Source organism: Myxocyprinus asiaticus, chromosome 22 (genome assembly GCF_019703515.2).
Source record: "Myxocyprinus asiaticus isolate MX2 ecotype Aquarium Trade chromosome 22, UBuf_Myxa_2, whole genome shotgun sequence".
Taxonomy (NCBI): Eukaryota; Metazoa; Chordata; class Actinopteri; order Cypriniformes; family Catostomidae; genus Myxocyprinus; species Myxocyprinus asiaticus.
The window spans coordinates 7,226,927-7,253,953 of record NC_059365.1 but is presented as its reverse complement, the minus strand read 5'-3'; the positions used below and the strand labels follow the sequence as shown (position 1 = coordinate 7,253,953).

At 39.7% G+C, this 27,027-nt stretch overlaps 3 protein-coding genes and 1 pseudogene across 7 annotated transcripts in view; all 4 read left to right on the top strand.

Moving 5' to 3' along the window:
• Window positions 1-5,312, top strand: part of LOC127413373 (uncharacterized) — a 38,189-nt gene extending 32,877 nt beyond the window's left edge. The window contains exon 7 of the mRNA XM_051650502.1: window positions 5,269-5,312. The gene's annotated coding sequence lies outside the window, so the exon portion shown is untranslated. The remainder of the gene's footprint in view (window positions 1-5,268) is intronic.
• LOC127413367 (uncharacterized) overlaps window positions 1-15,066 on the top strand; it is a 74,065-nt gene extending 58,999 nt beyond the window's left edge. For all 5 annotated transcript variants that reach the window (XM_051650471.1, XM_051650469.1, XM_051650470.1 and 2 more), the window contains exon 9: window positions 7,301-15,066. In XM_051650471.1, the coding sequence (XP_051506431.1) occupies window positions 7,301-7,420 (120 nt within the window). In that variant the 3' untranslated portion in view covers window positions 7,421-15,066. The remainder of the gene's footprint in view (window positions 1-7,300) is intronic.
• On the top strand, window positions 3,516-6,954 carry LOC127413370 (peroxidasin-like; annotated as a pseudogene).
• Window positions 15,067-21,122: 6,056 nt separating the features above from the next.
• On the top strand, window positions 21,123-24,907 carry LOC127413166 (transcription factor SOX-30-like). Its single transcript, XM_051650047.1, has 5 exons — window positions 21,123-21,600; window positions 22,054-22,276; window positions 22,509-22,696; window positions 24,325-24,530; window positions 24,680-24,907. Exons 1-4 carry the CDS (start codon window positions 21,123-21,125, stop codon window positions 24,522-24,524), a joined length of 1,089 nt encoding a protein of 362 aa, XP_051506007.1. The 3' UTR covers window positions 24,525-24,530; window positions 24,680-24,907.
• The last annotated feature ends 2,120 nt before the right edge of the window (window positions 24,908-27,027 follow it).

Here is a 27,027-nt window from a genome sequence, read left to right as displayed (position 1 = left end):
TAAACGAATCTTGTCAGTGTCTTTCTTATGCATAGCAACCATTGAGAATACCCACTCTGTGGGCTCTGAGATGGGTGTTATGACTCCCAGCCTTGTCATGTTCATTAATTCTGCCTCTACTTGGACTTGTATTGCCACAGGTATTCGAAAAGGGGGCCGGACCACTGGAGTCACTTCCAGGTTTACTTTCATTGTGTACATCAAAGGTAAGTTCCCCAGCTCCTCATCGAACAGATCAGCATATTCTGTGAATATTTCTTGTGATATGTTCGCATCTTTGTTTCAATCACGGTGCCTCCATAAGCCACCAGTGTTGCTTTTGTCTTATCATTTATCTTTTCATCATTTCTCACTGCTTGATATGTTACAGTTGAAATCATATTGCACTTTGCTCCCGGATCAGATTTAAGCTCAAGCGGCTTGCCATGTAATGTCAGGCTGCAATGAATTTCCTGCTTGATACTAGTGCTGTGCTGACTGACTGCATCAATTTCACTAGCACCAAGACACAGTCCATTAATATGAAATGAATCCTCACTACTGTCCGTGTTCACATCAGTAACCTGATTGATGGATTTGAAATTGTCCTTTGATGCTGATCTGCATTGGGACTTGAAATGGTTAAACTTTTTACAACGATGACACTGTTGTCCAAAGGCTTTACATTGATCACGATTTCTGCCACAGTTTTTACAGTTTGCGATGTTTTTGTCACACTTGGGTGTTTGTGTTGCCTCTGCATGACAGCTTTTCTACCCCTTTCTTTGTAGTGTACTACATCAACACTCGTAGGCACACTGCGTGGCGCAGCCAGAACCTTAGGATGCTGCTCTGTTAGCTCGCTGATTTGACAGATTTTGATTTATTTTTGCAAGGGTTAAATCGCTTTCTCTGAGCAATACTCTTCTCACACTGTCATTACTTACACCACACACCAGTCTGTGTCTGATCAATTCATCAGTCAAAGCTCCAAAGTTACATGTTTTCGCTTTATTTCGCAGGGAACTCACGAATGCTTCCACGGTTTCTCCTGGATTTTGATTCCTGGTGTTAAATGAATGCCTTTCCATTGTCACGTTTGTCTCCGGGTTGCATACTTCTCTAAATTTCCTTTTCAAACATTCAGGATCTTCGCTTGTCTCAGCCGGTGTAGCTACTATATTGCCAAAAGTATTCGCTCATCTGCCTTTAGACGCATATGAACTTAAGTGATATCCCATTCTTAATCCATAGGGTTTAATATGACGTCGGCCCACCCTTTGCAGCTATAACAGCTTCAACTCTTATGGGAAGGCTTTCCACAAGGTTTAGGAGTGTGTTTATGGGAATTTCTGACCATTCTTCCAGAAGCGCATTTGTGAGGTTAGACACTGATGTTGGACGAGAAGGCCTGGCTCGCAGTCTTCGCTCTAATTCATCCCAAAGGTGCTCTATCGGGTTGAGGTCAGGACTCTGTGCAGGCCAGTCAAGTTCTTCCACACCAAACTCGCTCATCCATGTCTTTATGGACCTTGCTTTGTGCACTGGTGCGCAGTCATGTTGGAACAGGAAGGGGCCATCCCCAAACTGTTCCCACAAAGTTGGGAGCATGGAATTGTCCAAAATCTCAGAGTTCCTTTCACTGGAACTAAGGCGCCAAGCCCAGCTCCTGAAAAACAACCCCACACCATAATCCCCCATCCACCAAACTTCACAGTTGGCACAATGCAGTCAGACAAGTACCGTTCTCCTGGCAACCGCCAAACCCAGACTCGTCCATCAGATTGCCAGATGGAGAAGCGTGATTCGTCACTCCAGAGAACGCGTCTCCACTGCTCTAGAGTCCAGTGGCGGCATGCTTTACACCACTGCATCCGACGCTTTGCATTGCACTTGGTGATGTATGGCTTGGATGCAGCTGCTCGGCCATGGAAACCCATTCCATGAAGCTCTCTACGCACTGTTCTTGAGCTAATCTGAAGGCCACATGAACTTTGGAGGTCTGTAGCGATTGACTCTGCAGAAAATTGGCAACCTCTTCGCACTATGCGCCTCAGCATCCGCTGACCCCGCTCTGTCATTTTACGTGGCCTACCACTTCGTGGCTGAGTTGCTGTCATTCCCAATCGCTTCCACTTTGTTATAATACCACTGACAGTTGACTGTGGAATATTTAGTAGCGAGGAAATTTCACGACTGGACTTGTTGCACAGGTGGCATCCTATCACAGTACCACGCTGGAATTCACTGAGCTCCTGAGAGCGGCTCATTCTTTCACAAATGTTTGTAGAAGCAGTCTGCATGCCTAGGTGCTTCATTTTATACACCTGTGGCCATAGAAGTGATTGGAACACCTGAATTCAATTATTTGGATGGGTGAGCGAATACTTTTAGCAGTATAGTATATCCTGTCCATTAGCTGCCAGTATCGCAGGGGCATATGTAAAAAATCGCTCCCTTTCAATCGCCTCGGGTCCCGCAAGATTGAGGAGTGTATAGGCTTTGGTTTTTTCTGGCTTTTCACTGTGAGCTGCTGCGATGAATATGTCGAATTCCTATTCAAACTTTCTCCAGTTTTCTGCTATATTACCATTGAAGATCAGCGGATCTGGTCGGCGAAATCCTTCAGCAATTGTGCCTCTTTATCTTCCTTTTTCTTTTTCGATAGTTTTCACTTCCGACACCATGTAGTTGTGGTGTCACAATGTGGTGTTGTCTCAATGTGGTGTTGTTAATTGACACGGAAGCATTAGTATGCAGGAGAACAAACTTTTTATTATCACTTGCAGAGGTACAACTGTTACACTGCACTGCCACCTGCACACACATGCACACTGTGATGAAACCCCGTTACACAGGAATGACCATATATGAACTTAACTTCCTTAGACACACCCACAGCGTATCATTAATAACTGTAGCATTATGCAGTATTACAGGAAAAAAAAATTTTGTCTTCAAACTCTGTTATAGAAATCATCCATTCACAAGTGTATATTTGTTAAGTACAATTGAGTTGTAGAGCAAAATGTCCAAGCTGTTGGTTGGTATTGATGGTATATGGTGATCCCTGCTTTCAAATTTTGTTGCAATTTTGTTTATTTTATTTTTTATTTATTTATTTTTTTAAAGTGCACATTAGATCGGGATTTCCACCCAGTCCTTTTAGACTCTGATTAAAATCTATAACTAGGATACCTTATCCAAATTAAAATACACAATATACAATTCTTGATTTATCATTTCTTTATTATTATATATTGCCTATAAAACAACAAATGTTTTTAGCATTGGTAATTACATTACAGCCAATTATGCATTTTTCCCCCTTTGGTCACATCATAAATTTGAAAGATTATATTGTCTGTAAGAAGCTCATTTTCAGTATATTATCATAACGTGTATTTTTTATTTACTTTATACTTCATTACAATTCACCATCATGTACTGGCTGAATGTTTACACAGTGTCGTTGTTGCATCATAATGTCTTACTATCTATGATCACCAGATGTTAAGAAACACAGGAAGGACTGATGATGTTTTAAAAAAAAGAGTTCATATGATGAAAAGAAGAAGACTGACAGAGACAGAAAATGGCTGATAAATGTCACATATATCTGCTGGGACTGATAATTCTCTGCTCACTTCTCACAGGTAAAGAAATCTGTATACAGATATTTGTTAAAGAGATGGAAGGAAGTTCTGAAGATTGACTCATTTTTTGTCACTGCTAAGAGTCTTAGTTTTGAAGTAAATGTTAAAGATTATTTTTATTTATTAATATAAATACAGAATAAACACACACATGCACTATGTGTCAGGTACCAGTGAAGTGGAAGAAATCCATGTGTTCTTCACTGATGGTGAAAAAGTCACTCTGCCATGTAATAATTCTCGTTCTGACTGCACAACAACTACATGGAACTATTATGGAGATGGATATTCAGAATCTGAGGTACATTTTTTCTGAAGTAATAATGAAGAATGACATAGAGAGATATGAGAGACTGAATCTGGTGTCTGACTGTTCTCTGAACATCTATAAAACCACAAAAGAAGATTATGGACTTTACAACTGCTGGAAAAATGTGAATGGAGAGAGACCAAATACTGAAAATGTTTATCTGCATTTTCTTCATGGTCAGTGTTTCTATTCATTCAATTATTTTATGATCAATTTAAAGGGAAATGTAAACCATTCTCTCTTTAAACTCACATATTCACTGAAAAGAGTGAAGTCTGTTGTGTCATTTCTGTTGTAATTTCTCTTTCAGTCTCTCCACCATCTACACAGACTGAGATCAGACCAGGCAGCTCTGTGACTCTCTCCTGTCAATTATATTCATATAATAGACATACTTTGTGTAATAGGGGATTTAAACTGATCTGGGTGAATGAATCTGGTGTTGATCTGCAAACAGACTCCAGATATCAGATATCATCCTCTCCAGAACACTGTAACATCACTCTGACTACAACACTCCTGAATGAAGACAACAACAGAGAGTGGAGATGTCAGATTACTGAAGGAACTGACGTGAAGACCTCAGTCAGCTATACTGTCAAGTATTTGGGTAAAAGACTAACAAACTCCCATAACTGAATGCAGCTTTCTGTTATATATGCATATCATTACTGCCACTAAGGACAAATGTTGGTGAAAAATATTTTAAGTATAACACCCTTCTTCATTCCAACACCTTCAGATTAAATATAAATAAATCTATAGACAAGAGGCTCAAAAAGTTTATTTCTCTCACTTGTGAAACATCTAGATGAATATTCCTCTTGATTTAGTGTCTTAATTTTACTAATGTGTTTTGTAGTACTATATTATTTCAACACTTTGTCTGATGCAACTCTTTTTTTCCACTTTGGCAATTCAGCAGACAGTAAAATGTCATTTGGATCATTATTGAGAGGTATAAAATGTCTTTACCACTTTGTATTACATTAAACTGATAACTGTACAGCATTTTTTGTAGATATTGTTTTCTTTTCATTTGATTTACACAAATAAGGTCATACAGAGTTTTGTGGATTCAGTTTGTTTATTCTCGTGTGATGTAACCTCTACCTGAATGTGTCTGTGTCTCTTTCCTGCAGTGATTATAATTATCGTTGAGATTGCAGCAGTAACTACTCCTACTGTTATTCTGCTTCAGATCATTTGTGAAAGGAGAGCTGGTGAGTTTTTAAACATTTTTTCACAATCTGAGGATTCACAACAATCTATGTGAGCAGACGCATAGACATCAACTGAAATATTGTTTTTATTTTCAGAAAACAAAAGAAGAGCTGAAACACCTAGAAGACTGAGTGATACCTACTGTAATAGCAGGAATTCAATCTTTTCTACTGAAGTTTAGGAAGTGTTCAAATTAGGATTTTATAGACTATCATGAGCTCAATTAAATATTGTATGAAATATACAGTAATCTGTTTGCTGAACTTTTACTGAAAGTGTGTTTATTAAATGTCTTAATCACATCTGGGTGACATCTATCTTAGCACTTTAGCAGAAAAGATTCAGTGCAGCATCCTACTAAAAGAGAATGTTACAGTCACTGCCCTTGCCCTCCAGAATAGCAGAGAAAATTCCAATCGAGTGAAGGGATATGTGGAAACTGTAATTCCTAATTATGGTGATCCAACATTTGCCTCACATTTCAGGATGACAAGGCAAACATTTCTTCTAATGTCTTCAATTGTTGCATACACCAAGCTGCAGTGGACACATTTGTAAAGGACTTTAGTTGGATCCATTGTGCGTACTGCCTTTTTAATACGGAGGGGTTTATATACACGTCGCTGCTGATTGGGTAACACCTCTGCACACCCACTAAATGATAGAAAACATACCTCAAAGCCCATTGCACACCATTTCACACCGTTTCGAGGAAACGTGTCGTTCACCCACACAGACAACCCAGGGCGCCATACAAGCTAGAACCGCTACTGCCCTCAAGTTGCCCCTCATTGTTTTTTCCTCCCAGTAGAATCTTAACACAATATTTTCTTCAAGAATTCTAACGCTGCTCTTTTCCATACAAAACAGTTCATAATGTGCACTGCTGTCAAGGTCCAAAGAGAAAAAAATAAATCATCATAAAATTACCATAAAAGTAGTCCATACAACACATAAGCTTGGAATATAGTGCACTTGTCATGTGGATTACTGTTATGATGTCTTTATACTGAACCTTTAATTACACTTTATAGTATATGTCCTTTACGAAGCTCAAAAGTTGCTGCACACTATAAACTGTTATTCTATGGAATAGAGCTGCTTAATATATCTATTTTTATGTTCCTAGCATATGGGATTTGAACAACATATGGTTAAGTAAATGAATGAGTAAAAGTAAAGTTTCCATTTTTAGGTGAACTACTACTTTATCTGGTGGCTCATTTTTTTAGCACAAACCTGACAAGATAAGATGGCCTTTAAGTCATGTGATGATCACTTTGTTGGTGGGGTTTTGTGTTGCTTCAACAGATCTACCTTTGTTTTCAAGGCAGTTAACATTAGCCAGTTGCAGGTTTTATGGACTAATTTCAGGCATCTTTAACTGCTTATGCCTGGTTTTGGTAGAATTTTTTGGCATCAGCAGGCTTTAATTTATGATGCTGAGGAATTTCGGGGGCCTCTCTGTGTCTTAGTTGTAATAACTTGGAAGTAAATATCAGTGTAAATCCTGGATTTAAGTCATTCAGCATAGAAATGGTTAATTCTTCTGCCCATAAGATCCTACAATGGTAAGGGCCTAACTTTAAAGATGTATTTTGTAAACCAGGTCTTTTAACCCACAGTAGTTCAGAGGTACAAATAATAATTTTAACCATACACTGCAGCATCTATGCAGAATAATTATAATTAATGAATATAGTCACATAGTTCTGATTATTAATTGAGAATAATAATAGTCCAGTGATTCTACACACTTCACTCATATCATAACCATGTTTCTGTTGATATTTAGAAGACAGATGATGTGGCTTATGCTGAGGTAATCACTTACAGAAATGCACTGACTGAAAGACACAATGTATGTAAATAAAACTGGCCATTTTATACTGCTTATGCCCATGTATACTGTCTGTTTTTGATAATATAATAAGGCCTTTCTTTTAAAATCTGCTAACAATGAAAAGGAAAATCTGTCTATGTAACAACAACATCCTGTGTAATGGCAGAGCCTACAGTATTAAAATAAGCAGTTGGACTAAAATGGAATCACTGAAGCTGTAAAAATGCTGTAATAATGTGTTCATTGATACTTACATATTGCTCGACTGTGTCTCTTTTGGTCATTCAGGTTCATTCTGATGATAAAGTGACGTACGCTGCCATCAGAGAAGCAAAAGGAGTTCAGGAAAACTGCAGTGCAACTTATGCCTCTGTGATCAAGAATCCACCCAAATTGGGGCCTGGGTAGCTCAGCGAGTATTGATGCTGATTACCACCCCTGGAGTCACGAGTTGGAATCCAGGGTGTGCTGAGTGACTTCAGCCAGGTCTTCTAAGTAAAGGGAGGGTAGAGTCACATGGGGTAACCTCCTCATGGTCGCGATTAGTGGTTCTTGCTCTCAATGGGGCTCGTGGTAAATGAGCTTCCACATGCTGAGAGTCTCCGCGGTGTCATGCACAATGAGCAACGTGATAAGATGCGCTGATTGACGTTCTCAGAAGCGGAGGCAACAGAGACTTGTCCTCCGCCACCCAGATTGAGGTTAGTAACCGCGCCACCACGAGGACCTACTAAGTAGTGGGAATTGTGCATTCCAAATTGGGAGAAAAGAATAAATAAATAAATACATAAATAAATAAATAAAAGAATCACCCAAATACAAAGAGCAACAATTATAAAATAAGCAGAGATTTAGTGGAATGAGAAGATGACAATTTAACAGTGTGTATTAGGCCTACTAACATTTTTATTTTCAGATGCTCTGTAGAATTTATAACATGCTAACAAGGTTCTGTGCTGGCCACTGGTGATAACAGAATCAGTTGTATAATTTTTTGTTAAAATTTCCTGTTGTTTGCTTTGAGATCTTTATATTTGTCTGTGTATTTGTTTGTTATATTGTCACATTAAAGAGTTTTCATGACTTTTAAACTAATAAACAGGATCAGAAATTTCCATTAGTTTCCATTAAGAGGCACTCTTTTCAGACATATTTTGTTATAATCTTATAAAAATATACAATCTCTCAATATTTTACAGAACATCTAATAGTCCTTCTTCAGTTTAATCAATTTATTAGAATAATTTACCACTCTAAAACTAATAATTTATATGATAATTTGCAGGGGTGTAAAGTAACGAATTACAAATACTCACGTTACTGAAATTAAGTAGTTTTTCCCAGAAATTGTATTTTTTTAAGTAGTTTAAAATTGTTATACTTTAACTTGAGTACATTTTAAGTGCTGTAACTGTACTTTTACTGCGCTATTTTCCCACCGTCTGTGTTCGCTACTTCCCTGTCCTGATTTTATTTTTTATCTATCAACGTGATTGGCTAGGGAGAGTCTCGTGACTCCCGTCAAATGGTGTCCTCCCAGTTGGCAGAGATCCTCAAATCTCTCGCTGGCTTACACCAGTCCCACCAACAACCCGTGCTTGAGCTCCGGCAAGATCATGATCGCCAGTTCTTTGAGATCCTTCGGGCTCAAGCAGAGGACCGGCATGCGATCCAGAGCCTTCTCAGCCAGGAGAGAGCCCCAGCCATCTCCCCGGACAACCACAGCCCTATGTCCCCGCCCACGCTTCTGAAGATGGGGGCCGAGGATGACCCGGAAGCCTTCCTTGATTTGATCGAGTGGACCGGTGAGATATGGAGCTGGCCGTGTGATCAGTGGGCAGTCAGGGGAAGCCCAGCTCGCAGCACAACAACTGCCGGCGGCGAACCTCCTGGCTTATGAGGATCTGAAGAAGACCATCCTGCAGCGGGTTGGCCTGCAGTCCGGAGCAGCATTGACAGCTCTTCCGGTCAGTGAAGTTGGAGACGATTGGCCGCCCGTTTTCCTTCACCCAATGGCTCCAAGACGCCTGCCAGAGATGGCTGCTGGCGGGGGATCGCGACGTCGAGGGAATAATCAATCAGGTGGTATTGGAGCAGCTCATCCATCAGCTACCATGAGGAATGGCGGAATGGGTCCAGTGCCACCATCCGGCGTTGCTGGAGGAGGCTGTTAGATTGGCGGAGGACCAGTTGGCGGCGTACCGGAGGGCGGAAGAGCCCTCCCACTCTCTCTCCCCACCCTCTGTGTTTTCCCCATTCTCTTCCCCCTCCCCTCTTCTCTCTCACTCTGCTCTTTTCCCAGAACCTGTTCCTGTCCCATGGAGGCAAGGAGTCCCGCCACTGAAGCCAGTTCCCCGTGCCCGGGGTGTTGCATCGGCCACAGCACGATAGTGCCCTGCTGCTCTCCCCCTCAGGTGGAAGTGTCTGCTGACGCAGGTACGGGCATGGCACCTGGACCGGTCTGATGGAGTTGCGGGTATCCGGGACACATCCGGGATCAATGCCCTGTGATGGAGCTGGGAACAATGGTCCGGATCCCCGACACTCCGCAGGCTGCCCCAGATCGGGGGGTACTCACCAAGCATTGGTGGATACTGGTTGTAATCAAACCACTATCCACCAACGCTTTGTACAACACGAGGCTTTGGGCACAGCTAAAATGGTGAGGGTGAAGTGTGTACATGGGGATATTCACAACTACCCTGTGGTGACCCTTGTGATTAAATTTCGGGGAACAAAACATAGAGTGGAGGCCGCGGTTAGTTCCTGCCTCAACTATCCGCTGATTTTGGGGACTAATTGGCCTGAATTTAGAAATGTATTAAAGGGAATATATGCGGTTGGGTCCTGCACTAAAGCAATGAGATGTGAAATGTGCGATGCTCTGGCAGGGAAGGCGGAGCCAGGGCCATCTTCGTCTGCTCCACATCAGGATGACGTGAGGGGGGAGAGGCTGCAGCCCCTCCCGTCCTCAGGGGATTTCCCGAAGGGGATTTCCCATTGGAGCAGTTGCAAGCAAAACCCTTTGGCACGCCTTTGACCAGGTGAGTGTGATCGATGGTCAACAACTCCAGCCGAATGTCACCCTTTCATATCCTTATTTTGCAATTATAAACGAGCGGTTGTATAGAGTGACACAGGATGCTCAGACAAAGGAAGATACATCCCAGTTCTTAATACTGCGGAGCCGTCGGGAAATGGTGTTCCAGGCGGCTCATTATAATCCCATGGCGGGTCATCTAGGGGAAAGAAAAATACTGAACTGCCTAATAGCCCATTTTTATTGGCCGGGCATTGGCGGCGATGTCCGCAGGTGGTGTGCAGCATGCTGCGAATGCCAGCTGTTGAATCCACTGGCCACACCAAAAGTGCCAATGCACCCTCTTCCGCTGATCGTGGTCCCCTTCGAGAGAATTAGAATGGACATCGTCGGGACATTAGAGCGGTCAGCACGCGGACATCGCTTTGTATTGTTCCCAGTGGACTATGCAAAGCGATATCCGGAAGCAGTGCCTCTGCGCAACATCTCAGCACGCAGTTTTGTGGAGGCACTCTTCAAAATAATCTCCCAGGTGGGGATTCCAAAAGAAATCCTCACCGATCAGGGCACAACTTTTATGTCACAGACACTACATGAGCTTAACGAATTATTGGGCATTAAATCAATCCGCATCAGATTTACCATCTACAAACAGATGGCCTTGTGGAGTGATTTAATAAAACCCCTAAAAACATAATTCGTAAGTTCGTGCACAAGGATTCTAGAAATTGGGACAAATGGCTCGAACCCCTGTTATTCACAGTATGAGAGGTCCCGCAAGCCTTCACGCCCATGCGGCGTGCTTGATGTTGCTTCAAAAAGTAAGAATGAAATTCAATATGTTCTTGATGTTAGAGCAAAACTCCACACTTTGGGGCAACTAACACAGGAGAATTTGCTGCAAGCTCAAGAACGACAGCGCCGACTGTATGACAAGGGAACTCGGCTGCGGGAATTTGCACCAGGAGATAAGGTACTCGTATTACTTCCCACATCGAGCTCCAAATTACTCGCCAAGTGGCAAGGAGCCTTTGAGGTCACACGACGAGTGGGGGATCTTGATTATGAGGTAAAGCGAACCGATAGAGGGGCCGCACGTAAAATATATCACCTCAACCTCCTGAAATTGTGGAGGGAGGCAGTCCCTGTGACGTTGGCTACGGCAGTCCCGGAGAGGGCGGAGCTCGGGCCAGAGGTGAATACAAACACAATCATTTCACTCCGGTCACTTGCAGAGACCACCTCTCACCGTATCAACTTGCAGAGGTTGCCAAGTTGCAAAAGGAGTTTGCAGACGTGTTTTCCCCTCTACCAGTTCATACGAACCTCATACAGCACCACACTGAGACCGAGCCGGGGGTGGTGGTACGTAGCCATCCCTATCGATTGCCCGAGCACAGAAAGAAAATTGTCCAGGAAGAATTGGATGCAATGCTCGACATGGGGGTAATAGAGGAATCCCACAGCAATTGGTCCAGCACAGTTGTTCTAGTTCCTAAGAGCGACAGGTCTTTATGGTTCTGTGTGGATTATAGAAAAGTCAACGCGGTGTCTAAATTTGACGCATACCCAATGCCTCGCATTGATGAGTTGCTCGATCGGTTGGGCACTGCTCGATTTTATTCAACACTGGATTTGACAAAGGGTTATTGGCAGATCCCCTTGACACCAATTTCCCGTGAAAAAACAGCCTTCTCCACGCCGTTTGGGTTACATGAATTTGTGACGCTTCCGTTTGGTTTTTTGGAGCCCCGGCTACGTTTCAGTGTCTCATGGACCGAATCCTCAGACCTCATTTGGCTTACATCGCTGCCTACTTAGATGACATCATCATTTACAGCAATGACTGGCAGCGGCACATGCAGCATCTGAGGGTGGTTCTGAGATTGCTGAGATGAGCGGGACTCACAGCAAACCCCAAGAAGTGCGCGATTGGGTGGGTGGAGGTACGGTATCTGGGGTTCCACTTGGGCCATGGGTAGGTGCATCTCCAAATTGACAAGACTGCAGTGATTGCGACCTGCCAAGGCCCAAGAACAAAAAGGGGGTGAGACAGTTCCTGGGGCTGGCTGGCTATTATAGGAGATTCGTGCATAATTATTCGGATGTCACCAGCCCGCTGACTGATCTCACTAAAAAGGGAGCTCCAGACCCGGTCCAGTGGACAGAGCAGTGTCAACAGGCATTCATGCAGGTTAAAGCCGCACTTTGCGGGGGACCACTTTTACATTCATCCGATTTCTCTCTCCCTTTTGTCTTGCAGACGGACGCTTCAGACAGAGGGCTGGGGGCCGTACTCTCACAGGTGGTGGAGTTGGAGAAGCACCCGGTGCTGTACATTAGCCGCAAGCTCTCACTGAGGGAGACTAAGTACAGCACCATAGAGAAGGAATGTCTCACCATCAAGTGGGTGGTCCTCACTCTCCGGTACTACCTGTTGGGGCGGGCCTTCACCCTCTGCTCGGATCACGCCCCACTCCAATGGCACCACCGCATGAAGGCTACCAATGCGCGTATCACCCATTGGTATCTGGCTCTTCAGCCATTTAAGTTCAAGGTGGTCCACAGACCGGGAGAGCAGATGGCTGTCGCCGACTTCCTTTACAGAAATGGGGGGGAGTGGTAGACAGGCCAGATGTCTCCACGGCCGGATGTCTCCCCGGCCGGATGTCTCCCCGGCCTCAGTCAGGCGATGGGGTTATGTGGCAGCGGGGGCGTGGTCAAGCATCCGTCCGGAGAGAGAGAGAAAGCAGTAAGGATGCTTGCACCTGAGCTAGAATATGTGTAACACTTGTCTCTAATTCCAGTGAGCATGGGGAGAGCGGCATATAAGCAGCCACGCCACCAGCAGAGAGAGAGAGAGTCTGGCACAAGGAAGGCCACGGTGCTCCTGAAGCTGCTACGTTTAATCTGTTATGTTTGTGAAGCTGATGTGTTTAAGTTACTATGTGCCTGTGAAGCTAATGAATTTAAGTCTACGTGCCTGTGAAGCTGATGAGTTTGTGAAGTTGTAAAGCATTGAAGTGGCCAGTTAAAAGTCCTACCTGAGCCTGGAAAAACCTGCTTCCCTGTGTTTTCCTTCCCTTCTGTTTGTGAGCTTTTACACCCTGGTTTTTTAATGGGTTTTCATATATTATTTTTTTATTATTATTTTTTTTATTATTATTATTATTTTTTGCATTCCTTGCATTGGTTTGAACATGTTTTATGCATAACAGTAACCCTCTCTGTTGGCATTAAGGGGAATTTAGACCCTACACATAAACTGATTTTAATGTAATTGTTCATACATTATGATATTGAAAATAACTTTTTCATCTTTTCATTTCTGTAATAATGTTGCCCTTTTATTTTTTTATTTTTTTAAATCAGATTCATGGTGTGTTTACAGTATCATAGATAAGTGATGTATTTTAAAAATTGTAAATCACAAACACCTATAAAATACCTATATTTGTTATTCTTTCTGGCAAACAGCCATAAAAGGGAATGTAAATTACGGTATGTGTGCAACATTTTTTAAATTGATTAAATTTAGGACAGGTACTACCTGTATACTACATTTTTTAAGATGTAACAGTACTTTTACTTGAGTATTATTTTTCAGTACTCTTTCCACCCCTGATAATGTGTAATTAGGCCTAGAATAGAGTGATAAGAATTATTTGGGGGGCAACTGGCCCCCACATTTTGAATTGAATTTTTTGTCACTTCTGGTAGCATTTTTGTCCCCAGCCCCCCGTAATTTTCATAAAAAGAATACTGGTTTGAACAACGCCCAAATATCAGAGTTATCATACGTTTTCAAATATTCACGATAATGATAATGTTCAGTATTGCAGATGACACTAACAAGACATCATAAATACACTGACGTGTGAACAGTGCAGGCCTTTAACATACTAACAGGAAATATGCTCACTCTTGCTCAGTTATGTAGCTTGATTTAATTTTTCATTTGATGTGTCTGTTTCTAAACGTAGATCACTGGTGCAAAGTTTTGTTCAGAAGATTAAAAAGTTAATAAATTATTAGTTAGCATTATCATAAAAATGAACACTTCATCATCAACAAAAACACAGTGAAACTACTATAATGAATATGATCACAATTACTGTGCTTAAAATACAATAGAGAATAACACTGCTCTGCAAAGGTGAAAAAGCAGTAACTACATTTTGTCAAATTTAAGTTAGAATTGAAATCGGGTCTCTCTGATCTGTCCTGTAACAGATGGGTTTGGCTCAAACATGGTCATATTCAGAGTTATCAGTGTGAATCTATTTTGTATTCCACATTTGTCTGGACAATCAAAACACATTCAAGTCATTTTTCTCTTTTTCAGTGTTGCCGTAGTTGCTGTGTTTTGGCTTTGTACATCAAACTAGTAGTCATTTAAAGCTCCCTTTAAGAGCAAATCAGGTGTAATTCTATATGATAAATTTTTTTTTTAGCTGTTTAACTGTGTGCTTTCAGAGCTTTTGGAACATGGTTGATGTTTTGATGTGGAAACAATTTGTGCTCAGTTTAACCCTTATGTTCTGTTTGGGGTCAATATGACCCCAGACACTCTTCAAATAGTAAAAAAACATATGCATCATTATTTTTTTATCCTGATATTTCATGAATTTTCCTAATTACATAAGATCTTTTCAGAAATTTGATTTTTACTTAATGATAATGTTTCTGATGTCCGCTATGACATGACTACACACATGTGATGTTTGGGGTCATATTGACCCCAGTAATAAATGTTATTGAAAGCAAAGGATTTTCACATGCTTTGAATCTGTTTGGTACCTAAGGTTTAATTTCTCAATACAAAACACTCTCTCTCTCTCTCTCTCACACACACACACACACACACACACACACAGACAGACACACACACACACACACACACACACACATAAACTCTCTCTCTATCTCTCTCTCATGCACACACACACACACGTTTTCTCTCTCTCGTTCTCTATTATACACACACACACACACACACACACACACACACACAAAATTACATGTAGATGTGATACTCCTTCAAAGCTATATAGGGCTACTGCTCCTTGCTGGAGTATACAGAACGAAAGGTGAGGCTACAAGTAGCCTTTGGAATGCAAAGACTTGTAGAGCTATTTTCCCAGCTACCATGTCTCTTGAAACTTTTCATGTCTTATCACGAGCCATAAACTTTAACAACAGGGAGACAAGAGTTCACAGGAGGGAATATGACAAACTGGCAGCCATAAGGGATGTTTGGGATAGATGGGTTCAGCAACTGCCCCTCTTCTATAACCCATGTCCCTGTGTGACTGTCAATGAACGTCTTGTTCCGTTCAGAGGAAAATATCCCTTTCGGCAGTACATGCCAAGCAAGCCTGCGAGATATGGTATAAAGATATGGGCAGCTTGTGATGCCAATGGTGGTGGGTGGTGGTGGTGGTGGTGGTGGCATAGTGGGTTAAAGTACATAACTGGTAATCAGAAGGTGGGTGGTGGTGGTGGCATAGTGGCATAGTAGCACATAACTGATAATCAGAAGGTTGCCAGTTCAATCCCCACAGCCACCACCATTGTGTCCTTGAGCAAGACACTTAACTCCAGGTTGCTCCAGGGGGATTGTCCCTGCAATAAATGCACTGTAAAATCACTTTAGATAAAAGTGTCTGCAAAATGCATAAATGTAACTGCAATAATAGCTATGATTGGAAATTACAAGTCTACAAAGGAAAACCTTCTGGAGGTGCATCAGAAAAAAACCAGGCTATGAGAGTTGTGTTGGATGTCACTGATGGGCTCTCTGGCCATAATGTGACATGTGACAACTTTTTTACTTCATATGCACTAGGAGAAGAACTGCTGAAAAGAAAGCTTACAGTGTTGGGCACAATAAGAAAAAACAAGCCAGAGCTTCCAAAAGAGCTTATTCAGACTAAAGGAAGGGAGACAAAATCGTCCATCTTTGCATTCACTGACACCTCCTGATGAGCACATTGCACAGAGATACATCTTTGAGCACCAGAGATGACAAAAAACCAGACATGGTGTTAGATTACAATAACACAAAAGGGGTCAGGTAGACAACCTGGACAAAGTGGTTGCCACATACAGCTGTCAACGAAAGACCACTCGTTGACCTCAGGTAATATTCTTCAACATCCTGGATATCAGTGCATACAATGCGTTTGTGATATGGTGTGCCATCAACAATGAGTGGTGTGGTGGCAAGATGAACCGGAGGAGAATATTCTTGGAGCAGCTAGGATATGCCTTGGTGAGGCCTCACATTGACAGGAGAGAGCGCCTTCCTAGGTCACTTTTTGCTGCATCCACTGTGAGGGAGATTCAAAGTCGGCCTGAAGCAATCACTTCTCCAGCAGTTGCTGGAAAATGTGGACTATGCCAGGTCTGCTCCAGAAAAAATTATTCAAAACTAACAAAAGATGTCTGAAATGTCACAAGTATTTGTGTACAGCACACGCACAAGTTATCTGTTCCTCTTGCATCTGAAGTTAGTCTTTTTTGGTTTTCACCATTAGCATAATATAGTATCAGGAATTTTATGGTGTGACAGGGTTTTAAGAGAAAAGTGTTTGGCCATCCTTTTTGTGTATTAAATGTTATATGTGTATATAGAGGGAATAAAAGAAAAACTCTTTGAATATCAGCAGTTCAAGACATATTGGTATTGGCAAAATCTATTACAGAGAGCACATCAGTTATATAGCTTTGGAAATGTTTTGTTTGAAAAAAGTTCTGTGTTTGTCTTAGGTAACAGTAATATGTGCCTGTTATTTTTTCACTAGCACTAGGGAACAGAGGCTGCATCTGGCTGCCCTGATGCCTGGAAGATACTGTAAATTTGCACATAGTTAGTTTGCCTGGTAAGTGAGTGTGTAGTTAAAAAATAAAAAATAAAAAAAAAATTTAAAAAAATAAAAAAAGCACTTTTGCATTTACTTAATTTTTCTTTTTTTTAAAACAATGATATCTGACTGGGGTCAGATTGACCCCAAACATAAGTAATGCTACTATTTTGGAAAAAACAAAATCTGTGATTTTCTTTTTTTTTTTTTTTTTTAAACAAAAGGGATATTTATCCTATATATGTTCAGTAACATATATAGAAGATATACAGCTATATTTTTTTCATTATTTAGTGTAAATTAAGAAATGATATGGTTATTTCTGTATTTAGTTGTTTTTTCTGAAATGCAAATTCCTACTTCAGTAAACGTAAGAGTTAATGATACACTTATTTCTATTATTTTATCAGTTCAATAAGCTGGAAAGGAACATTTAAGCAGGAAAAAAAGGTTTATTTCATAATTATAATTATCATTTTCACACTTTAATCATTGGGGTAACAGTGACCCCAAACAACGAGGAAGTGAAGCAAATCTCAACAGAACATAAGGGTTAAGAACACAACCCACACTGAAGACATTTCTCAAATTAGTTTAGACATATTTGGAAAATAAATAGATATTTAATTATTGAAATTAAACAACTTGTTCCTTTTTAATAGAATGTCTTTTGAGTCATTTAATAGGTTAAATTTAAAGTCATAAAATTCTAATTAAATTCTAATAAAAAAAGTCATAAATTAAATGTAAATTTCTGTCAGTACTGAAACTGACATTTGAGCTGAACATTAAAATGCTAAAATGATGTGACTACCAGGGCTATCTTTTTTATTTTCTTGAAAAAAAGGTGGGGGACTTGAATTACATTACTTGACTCGAGTCTGACTCGAGATGCAAATTTCAGGACTTGCGACTTGCTTGATTAAAATAAGAAAATGACTTTGATTTTGACTTGAGAGCAAATGATTTGAGACTCGACTTTGACTTGAAGTGGAGGACTGAAACTACAAAGAGAAGCATGACAGTCAACAAAGGCAATTTTAATCTGTTCTAGAAAAACTTTTAAACGGACAAACGAAAATCACTTCACTTCAGTTGATATTTGCAGTTCATCATGTTAAAAGAAATGGATAGCCTAAAAGTTAGTAGACAATATTTTTACGTAAAAAAACAACAACAAAAAAGCAAGAAGAATAAATAGTTTAAGCGAACTCACCAGTTAAATTCCAATCCAATCGAAAAATATATTTCCGTATTCAAAAAATCTCACAAAATCTCGACAACTGACCGAGATGGAGAAAATGTTCTAGTTGTTTTACACCGGCTCCTCCATCACAGTGATGTGAGTGTTGATGTTGAACTGTTGCGCTCCGTTGCTATCAAAGAGGAAGTTAAAGGCTGTGTCTCAAAACTGCTAAACTGCCTTACATCACCTTTGAACGTCTATTTAGCATGTGTTTACATAGAAAAAAGTATGGAAGAACTTGCTATTTTTTTATTATATTTATTCCTCTGGAATCTACACCCCTGCACTCGAGGATGATATTTCATACTTTTTTAGCTTTTATGATGTGATGTTTTATGTTTTTTATGCGGCCCCATCATTCACAACTTAGTGACAAAGTCTTGGCAAACCTTATTTTCTGTAAATGCAACCAATATTAGACACAATAATGTAGATTGGATTTTTGTTGTGATTTTGAACATTTTGTGTAATTGAATTTTATTTTATATGATTTTATTGTCAGATATTAATGTAGCACAGATGTGTATATAATGAATATAGATGTATGTAAAGATATGTATATAAGTTCATCTTTTTGGGGTAAAAATAAATATGCAGCCCAAATATTAATTTTTATTTATTTCTGTTTGGTACTGTGACTTGAGTCGACTTGATTTGATACTTTGCAGGACTCGACTTGACTTGCTTGATTTGTCTACACTGCGACTTGAGACTTGACTTGGATTTGATGGTTAAGACTTGAGACTTGCTTGTGTCTTCAACATGTGTGACTTGCCCCCACCTCTGGAAAATTAAATAGATTTTGTCAGAGAGATGGATAACTACTGGTGTCACATGAGACTGTGAGCTTTGAACTGCACGTTATTTGGATAAATTCTTGCTCAAGTGATATTTCCTCAACCATATAGAAAAGATAACATATTTGAAGACCAAAAATTCAAGGAACATGCAGGAAAAGAACATTTAAATTAGAAAAAATTCAAAGGAAAAAAATATTTTCTGCAAATAAAGAAAATAATTCAGAAGCACCAATAAAGGAAATATGTGAACTGATTTTCTTTTTCTTTTTTAATTTGGACTCTATATGCATATATTTGAATCAGTGTATCGTCTGTATCAGATTATTTACAGTTTATTATCATAATGCGATATTTGTGCATTACATTACAATTCAGCATCATGTAGTTTATTGTTTACACAGTGTCTTTGTTGCATCATGATGTCTTACTCTGAACTGTTTGATCATCAGATGTTAAGAAATACAGGGAGACAAAGATCCAAGCGAGTGTAAAAGTTACCAACCAATCTCCCTGATCCAGTTAGATGTAAAAATGTTGTCAAAAATTTTGGCTAATCGATTAAGTAAAGTTATGACATCACTTATACATATAGATCAGGTGGGGTTTATTCGGGGCTGTAGCTCTTCTGATAACATTAGGCGTCTAATCAATATCATGTGGTCAGTAGTAAATGAACAATCTCCGGTTGCTGCCATCTCACTTGACGCCGAAAAGGCGTTTGATATGGTAGAATGGGTTTATCTTTTTAAGGTTTTGGAAATATATACGGGTTCGGGTGTACGTTTATTGGATGGATTAAGTTACTTTATAGACACCCAGTAGCGGCGGTACAAACAAATGGACTAATTTCAGATTATTTTAATAAACAGATCAAGTACCACAGCTGTAATCTGTCACCTTGTAAGCGTACGATTTCATGCTTACTGATAGTGGCACCTGGTGGCCGAGGCTGGTACTGCATGCTAATTGTTAGCTAGCAAGCAAAAATAAAAATGTGTTGCCTCCAGGAGAATCTTTTTATTTATTATTTTTTTAAGAGAGAGAGAGAGAGAGAGAGAGAGAGAGAGAGAGAGAGAATAAAAACATTTGAGAGAGAGAAAAAATTGAGAGGGGAAAAAAATGTTTTTGGATAGAAAAAATATATTTTTGAAAGAGAAAAAAAAATTTTGAGAGAGAAAAAAATTTTTTGGGAGAGAATTTTTTTTTATTTTGAAAGAAAAAAACTGTAGGATATAGGCTCAGGAAGGCACAAAGACACTTTTTTTACAGTGCGGTTCAGGGCTTCCATACAAGCAAATGTTTCAAAGAGAAAAATATTTTTTTACAAATACCATGAATTTTTAAGTCAAGAATATCAAGAAGTTTTCTCATGGTTACACCAAATGGCCTGAACCAAATATGCCTTTTCATAAAAATGTCAACATTTTGAAAATATAATGATTTGTTTTTTAAAAATTCACAGTCCTGCGGGTCTAAACAGTTCTTCTCTGTTTCATGAATTTTGTCACATGACAACAAAATTTCTACCTAGGCCTAAATGTTGATTTGGTGGACAAAAGTTTTTAAAATATTAATCATATATTAAAATAAACGGTTTCACTGTTTTGTTTTGTTTTTATTTATCTTTAATTAGAAATAATAATAAAAGATAATTCAGCACAACTCATGCCAACATTTATTTTCTTTCTTTCTTTCTTTTTTTTTTTAAAGAATTTCAGCTTATGAGACTTCGATTGTTTTTACTGTCCACATGACATTTTTTACTTTAAGCCCCAGAAAAAATACCACAATGACTTTGAACTCAGTAATTGAATCCATGTTCACAATAGAAGAGGTGTATTCAAGTAATTGTTTTGTGTGAATTTGCATTTGTAATGTATGTTTTAACATTTTATTAGACGTGGGAGAAAAAAAAAAAGAGCGTCACGTCACTGACCGATTTACTTATTCACGATTACCCAACTTCTAGGTCAAATAGGCTTCTTTTGTGAGTTATTGTCAAGTTTGTTTTACTGTTGAGTGGTCTCGTGCTTTTTGTTGTTTGATGTGTGATTTCTGTCAAAGCGCGTGCACAACGCCAGAGTTCGCGCCAACGTTGTCTCCAAAATTCCACGACCATTATTTTTCCGGCGGCAGTTACGACAGACTGGCCAAAGAAATGGATAGACATCCTAAAAAGAGAGTTCAGGTGAAATTTAGACAAGCTGAAATGGGTTCAACAACTGAGGAACCGGTTACAAGACTTGTCAAGAAAGAAGTAAATTATGTTTTGAAGAAATCAGACCGTCCTGTGAAGGTTTGTGCCGTCCGAGCTCGACCAGTTCACAGTTCGCTGTTCATGATAATAAATCTTCAGCCAATCAGCGAGGCGCCTAGGTTAAACCAGCCAATCAGCGAGGCGCCTTGGGTAAACCAGCCATTCAGCGAGGCGCATAGGGTAAACCAGCCAATCAGCGAGGCGCCTGGGGTAACCCAGCCAATCAGCGAGGCTCCTGGGGTAAACCAGCCAATCAGTGAGGCTCCTGGGGTAGACCAGCCAATCAGCGAGGCACCTGGGGTAAACCAGCCAATCAGCGAGGCTCCTTTCAAAGCCAATACTGAAGGGCTGAACCTCACTCAGCCTCCATTATTTGCAGGTAGGTTAGGTAGTTGTTGGATCCTTATTTTCATACTATCCCTATTAAAGAATATGAAAATGAAAATTCTGTCATTATTTACTCACCCTCAAGCTGTTGCAAACCGACTTTCTAAGGGAGATGTTACAACACAAATAGGACTCTTTTTTTAGTCCCAGTCACCATTACCTTTCATTGCAACATTTTCCATACAATCACTTATAGTAAAGTAGTAAAAGAAGTATGTTAGTATCCCATTCTGAACTCAGACTCAGAAGTGAATGGTGACTGAGGCATTCTTCCACAGAAGAAAGTCGTATGAGTTTGGAACGACATACGGTGAGTTAAAGTTTTGGTGTAATACCTTAAAGTGTTACTGCAGAAAGGCGAAATAACTGGTTCCTTTCTACCCTAAGAAAACTTTCAAGTAAAGATTATGATTTAGGATTTCATTTGAATTCTCTTTGTGAGCAGAGAGTAAGCATAAGAAAGACTCTGTCAAAAGGCCCATGAATGCCTTCATGGTGTGGTCAAAGATCCACAGACCCATCTTGTCTAAGGCCAATCCTGATGCTAACAACACCAACATCAGTGTCCTGCTGGGGTCAGAATGGAGCAAGCTGTCTGAAGAGCAGAAAAAGCCCTATTATGAGGAAGCCCAGAAAATCAAGGAACAACACATGCAGAAGTACCCAGGTAAGCTATGGAGGCAAAGACAAAGACATTAATAGTGTTGTAAACGTTTTATTACAAAACAGTCACAGAAAATGTTCGTATTACCTTGCAGATATCACTGAGTTTTAGGTGTCAGTGGCGATGTAAGATTGCTTGCATCACCCCAGAAACTCAGAGTAGAAATGCAGAAGTTATCTTTTGTGAATTTGCTCTTAATTCTTTCAAATTTCAATTTAAATATTTTTTTTTTTTTTTTGGGTGTTTCAGCCACGTGTGATGAAGAAGCAGCATTATGCATCAAGAGAGCCACCTACCATGCCTGCTGCCCAAATTTTCGTACCCTCCACTCTGACATGGGCACAGAGATCTGTCCCTCACCCAGTGCCCATGACATCTGTCAGACAAAACAGTTATATAGGGCAGAGCAGACTAAATTATTCAGGTTTTTCTACTTATCTAAATTCTTTGTATCCTTGCCCTAATAAGGAATGAGTATTAATTCTAGGTTCTGATAGATCTAGCCTATGTTTTATAACTTGCTATGTTATAAGAGTACTTTGCACAATTAACATAATTACAAATCTACAGGGCTCAACAATAAGGATGGCCTGCTGGCCTGAGGCCAGTGTGAGAGGGTTTTAAGGCAGTGCTGCATTTTCAATGCACCTTACTTGATCATATTTATGCCTTGCAAACCTAAACATATTTGTTTTTCTGTGATGTGTTGAATATTGTTGTTGCAAATTAAGCTGATTTAAACTGGTCGCCAAGGTAAAGTTGAAAAACATTTCATAAAAATTTTTAAAAAATTATTCTGGCAAACATTAAAATATATTGCTTAAAATAAAAAATACATTTATTATATTTATTATTATTATTATATTATATTATAATTATTATATTATATTATATTATTTATTTATTGTGGTGGAGCCAGTGAAAATGTTGTCAGGGCAAGTACAAACCTGAGCTACTAGACCAACCGGGCCAGCAGAAAAAAATCCTTATTTTTGAACCCTAATATATGTCATACTTTTCCAGTGAAAACTAAGTTGTTTTAAAAGCCCATGCATCACAGCAACATAATACAGTACTCCTTTACTTTGTACTAACCCAGTGTAGAAATGTTGGTTACATTTAATGAATTTTTATAGCATTGTTTTTTTGTTTTTTTACAATAAACAGCATTAGTTGAAGAGATAGTTCACCCAAAAATTAGAAGTCTCTCATCATTTATTCACCCTCATACCATCCCAGATGTGCATAACTTTCGTTCTTCTGCTGAACACAAATGAAGATTTTTAGAAGAATATCTCAGCTCTGTAGGTCCTTACAATACAAGTGAATGGTGACCAGAATTCTAAAAGCTCCAAAAAGAAGATACAGTCAGCATAAAAGTTATCCATAAGACTCCAGTCATTTAATCCATGTCTTCTGAAGTGATCCAGTTGGTTTTGGGTGAGAACAGACCAAAATATATCTCCTTTTTCACTGTTCATCTTGTCATTGCAGTCTCTAGGCACAATCATGATTTCAAGCTCGATTAAACTTCCTAGTGCTTGACGCATGCATAGAGTGCTAGATGGCACTTAAGGAAGTGTAATCGAGCTTGAAAGCATGATCGCCAAGGAGACTACTGTCAAGATGTACAGTGAAAAAGGAGTTATATTTTGGCCTGTTCTCAACTGGATTGCTTCAGAAGACATTGATTAAACCACTGGAGTCTTTTAGATTACTTTTATGCTGCCTGTATGCTTTTTGGAGTTCTGGTCACCATTCACTTGCATTGTATGGTCCTACAGAGATGAGATATTCTTCTACAAATCTTTGTTTGTGTTCAGCAGAAGAACAAAAGTCAAACACATCTGTGATGGCATGAGGGTGAGGAAATTATGAGAGAATTGACATTTTTGGGTGAACTAACTGATTTATTCTGCATCAGCTCACTTGTATAATATAAATGTTTTATTTAGTTGAATATATTGGATCATGCTTGTTCATACCCTTCAAAGCGTGGTTATATATTTTATTTACACAGATATAAAGCCATTTAATTTTGTCTTTTTTCAGCCAACATCAACCAAGCCATGGAGCAACAAGGTGTTCCAATAAATAGCGTAAAAAGCAGTACCACAAGTCATCAGATGCCCGGCCTTGCCCACTTCTACACACCAGAATCTCTGAATCCTACCAGCAGTCTTCTTGCTGCTCCTCACTTTACCTTCTCTCACCTCTACATGACTGGACCCCCATTCTACCCAACAGTGTGAGCTACAGTATGTTCAACAAATTCGTTTTTTAAAAGTATGATAAAACAAATGATACTGTTGTATTAGAATTTTTTTTTTATTGTGGCACTTTTCATATGTTGAAAAAATTGGTTTATGCTGAAACCAAATGATAAGGTGTTTTGCTTCCTTCACAGAGTTCCTGACTTCATGAGTCTCAATGAACACCAACGGCGTGACACGCTTTCTGTCCTGAATCGGGAATATACCATCAATGTAGACAGTGGGAATCAAAGCCACAATCAGGGTCCCCCTACTACCTCTGGGCTCCTAGGTTCTGTCCCTTCCTTTGACAGGAGTGCACTAAACTAGTCCATGTCAGTTGCAATATACAGTATCTACTGTTTCTTGTAGTAATTGATTGGTTTCTTACTGCAGTATTAACAGTTTAAAATGTTATATTTAACTAGTTATATATTATTTATACAATTATAGCTATATAGATAATAGTTGTAATTGTTCTCAAAATAAAATCCCGAAAGAAAGGGACTGGATAAAATCCTCTTAGTAGATTTGTAGACACACCTTTTTTTTATAAAAGATAAAAAGACTTGACTCAGTGTATTTAACAAATCAGTTCAATCAAAGATTCAACATGACTCACTAAAGTTCACTCATTTGTCAAACCTACTGGCATAGGGGGCCTGGGTAGCTCAGCGAGTAAAGACACTGCTTACCACCCCTGGAGTCGTGAGTTCAAATCCAGGGCATGCTGAGTGATTCCAGCCAGGTCTCCTAAGCAACCAAATTGGCCCGGTTGCTAGAGAGGGTAGAGTCACATGGGGTAACCTCCTCGTGGTCACTATAATGTGGTTCTCGCTCTCGGTGGGGCGCGTGGTGAGTTGTGCGTGGATGCTTTGGAGAATAGCATGAAGCCTCCACATGCGCTATGTCTCCGTGGTAATGCGCTCAACAAGCCACGTGATAAGATGCGCGGATTGACAATCTCAAACGCGGAGGCAACTGAGATTCGTCTTCCACCACCTGGATTGAGGCAAGTCACTACGCCACCACAAGGACTTAGAGCGCATTGGGAATTGGGCATTCCAAATTAGGGAGAAAAGGGGAGAAATCTAGGTCAGGAAGTCAATTCCAAAAAGAATCAATTCTTCAATTCAAAGACATTGGGATTTGAAAAGCGACTCTAATCAGGGGCTTAACATGATCTTTTGTCAGTCATACTATCAATCTTAAATCTAAGTATGCTTTATATTTTACTGTTTATTGTAAGATTTTCTGCTTTTTCCTAAAAATCGAGAAACTTTGTCTGGAATCAATAACTTGGAATCAGAGTCAGTTACAAAATTTCTGGAATCAAACAGCCCTAGATGAGGCAAAATCCCCACGACTGTGTCGCCGAAGTTCCACATCAGACATTGTTACTTTTCTCTGCACTGGTTAGGATGAACCAATCATCAATAATTATACAATGTTTATTAGTTTATTAGTGTGTAATGTAATATATATATATATAGATATATATAGATATATACAGGTGCATCTCAATAAATTAGAATGTCGTGGAAAAGTTCATTTATTTCAGTAATTCAACTCAAATTGTGAAACTCGTGTATTAAATAAATTCAATGCACACAGACTGAAGTAGTTTAAGTCTTTTGTTCTTTTAATTGTGATGATTTTGGCTCACATTTAACAAAAACCCACCAATTCTCAAAAAATTAGAATATGGTGACATGCCAATCAGCTAATCAACTCAAAACACCTGCAAAGGTTTCCTGAGCCTTCAAAATGGTCTCTCAGTTTGGTTCACTAGGCTACACAATCATGGGGAAGACTGCTGATGTGACAGTTGTCCAGAAGACAATCATTGACACCCTTCACAAGGAGGGTAAGCCACAAACATTCATTGCCAAAGAAGCTGGCTGTTCACAGAGTGCTGTATCCAAGCATGTTAACAGAAAGTTGAGTGGAAGGAAAAAGTGTGGAAGAAAAAGATGCACAACCAACCGAGAGAACCGCAGCCTTATGATTGTCAAGCAAAATCGATTGAAGAATTTGGGTGAACTTCACAAGGAATGGACTGAGGCTGGGGTCAAGGCATCAAGTGCCACCACACACAGACATGTCAAGGAATTTGGCTACAGTTGTCGTATTCCTCTTGTTAAGCCACTCCTGAACCACAGACAACGTCAGAGGCGTCTTACCTGGGCTAAGGAGAAGAACTGGACTGTTGACCAGTGGTCCAAAGTCCTCTTTTCGGATGAGAGCAAGTTTTGTATTTCATTTGGAAACCAAGGTCCTAGAGTCTGGAGGAAGGGTGGAGAAGCTCATAGCCCAAGTTGCATTGAAGTCCAGCTGTTAAGTTTCGCACAGTCTGTGATGATTTGGGGTGCAATGTCATCTGCTGGTGTTGGTCCATTGTGTGTTTTGAAAACCAAAGTCACTGCACCCGTTTACCAAGAAATTTTGGAGCACTTCAGGCTTCCTTCTGCTGACCAGCTTTTAAAGATGGCTGATTTCATTT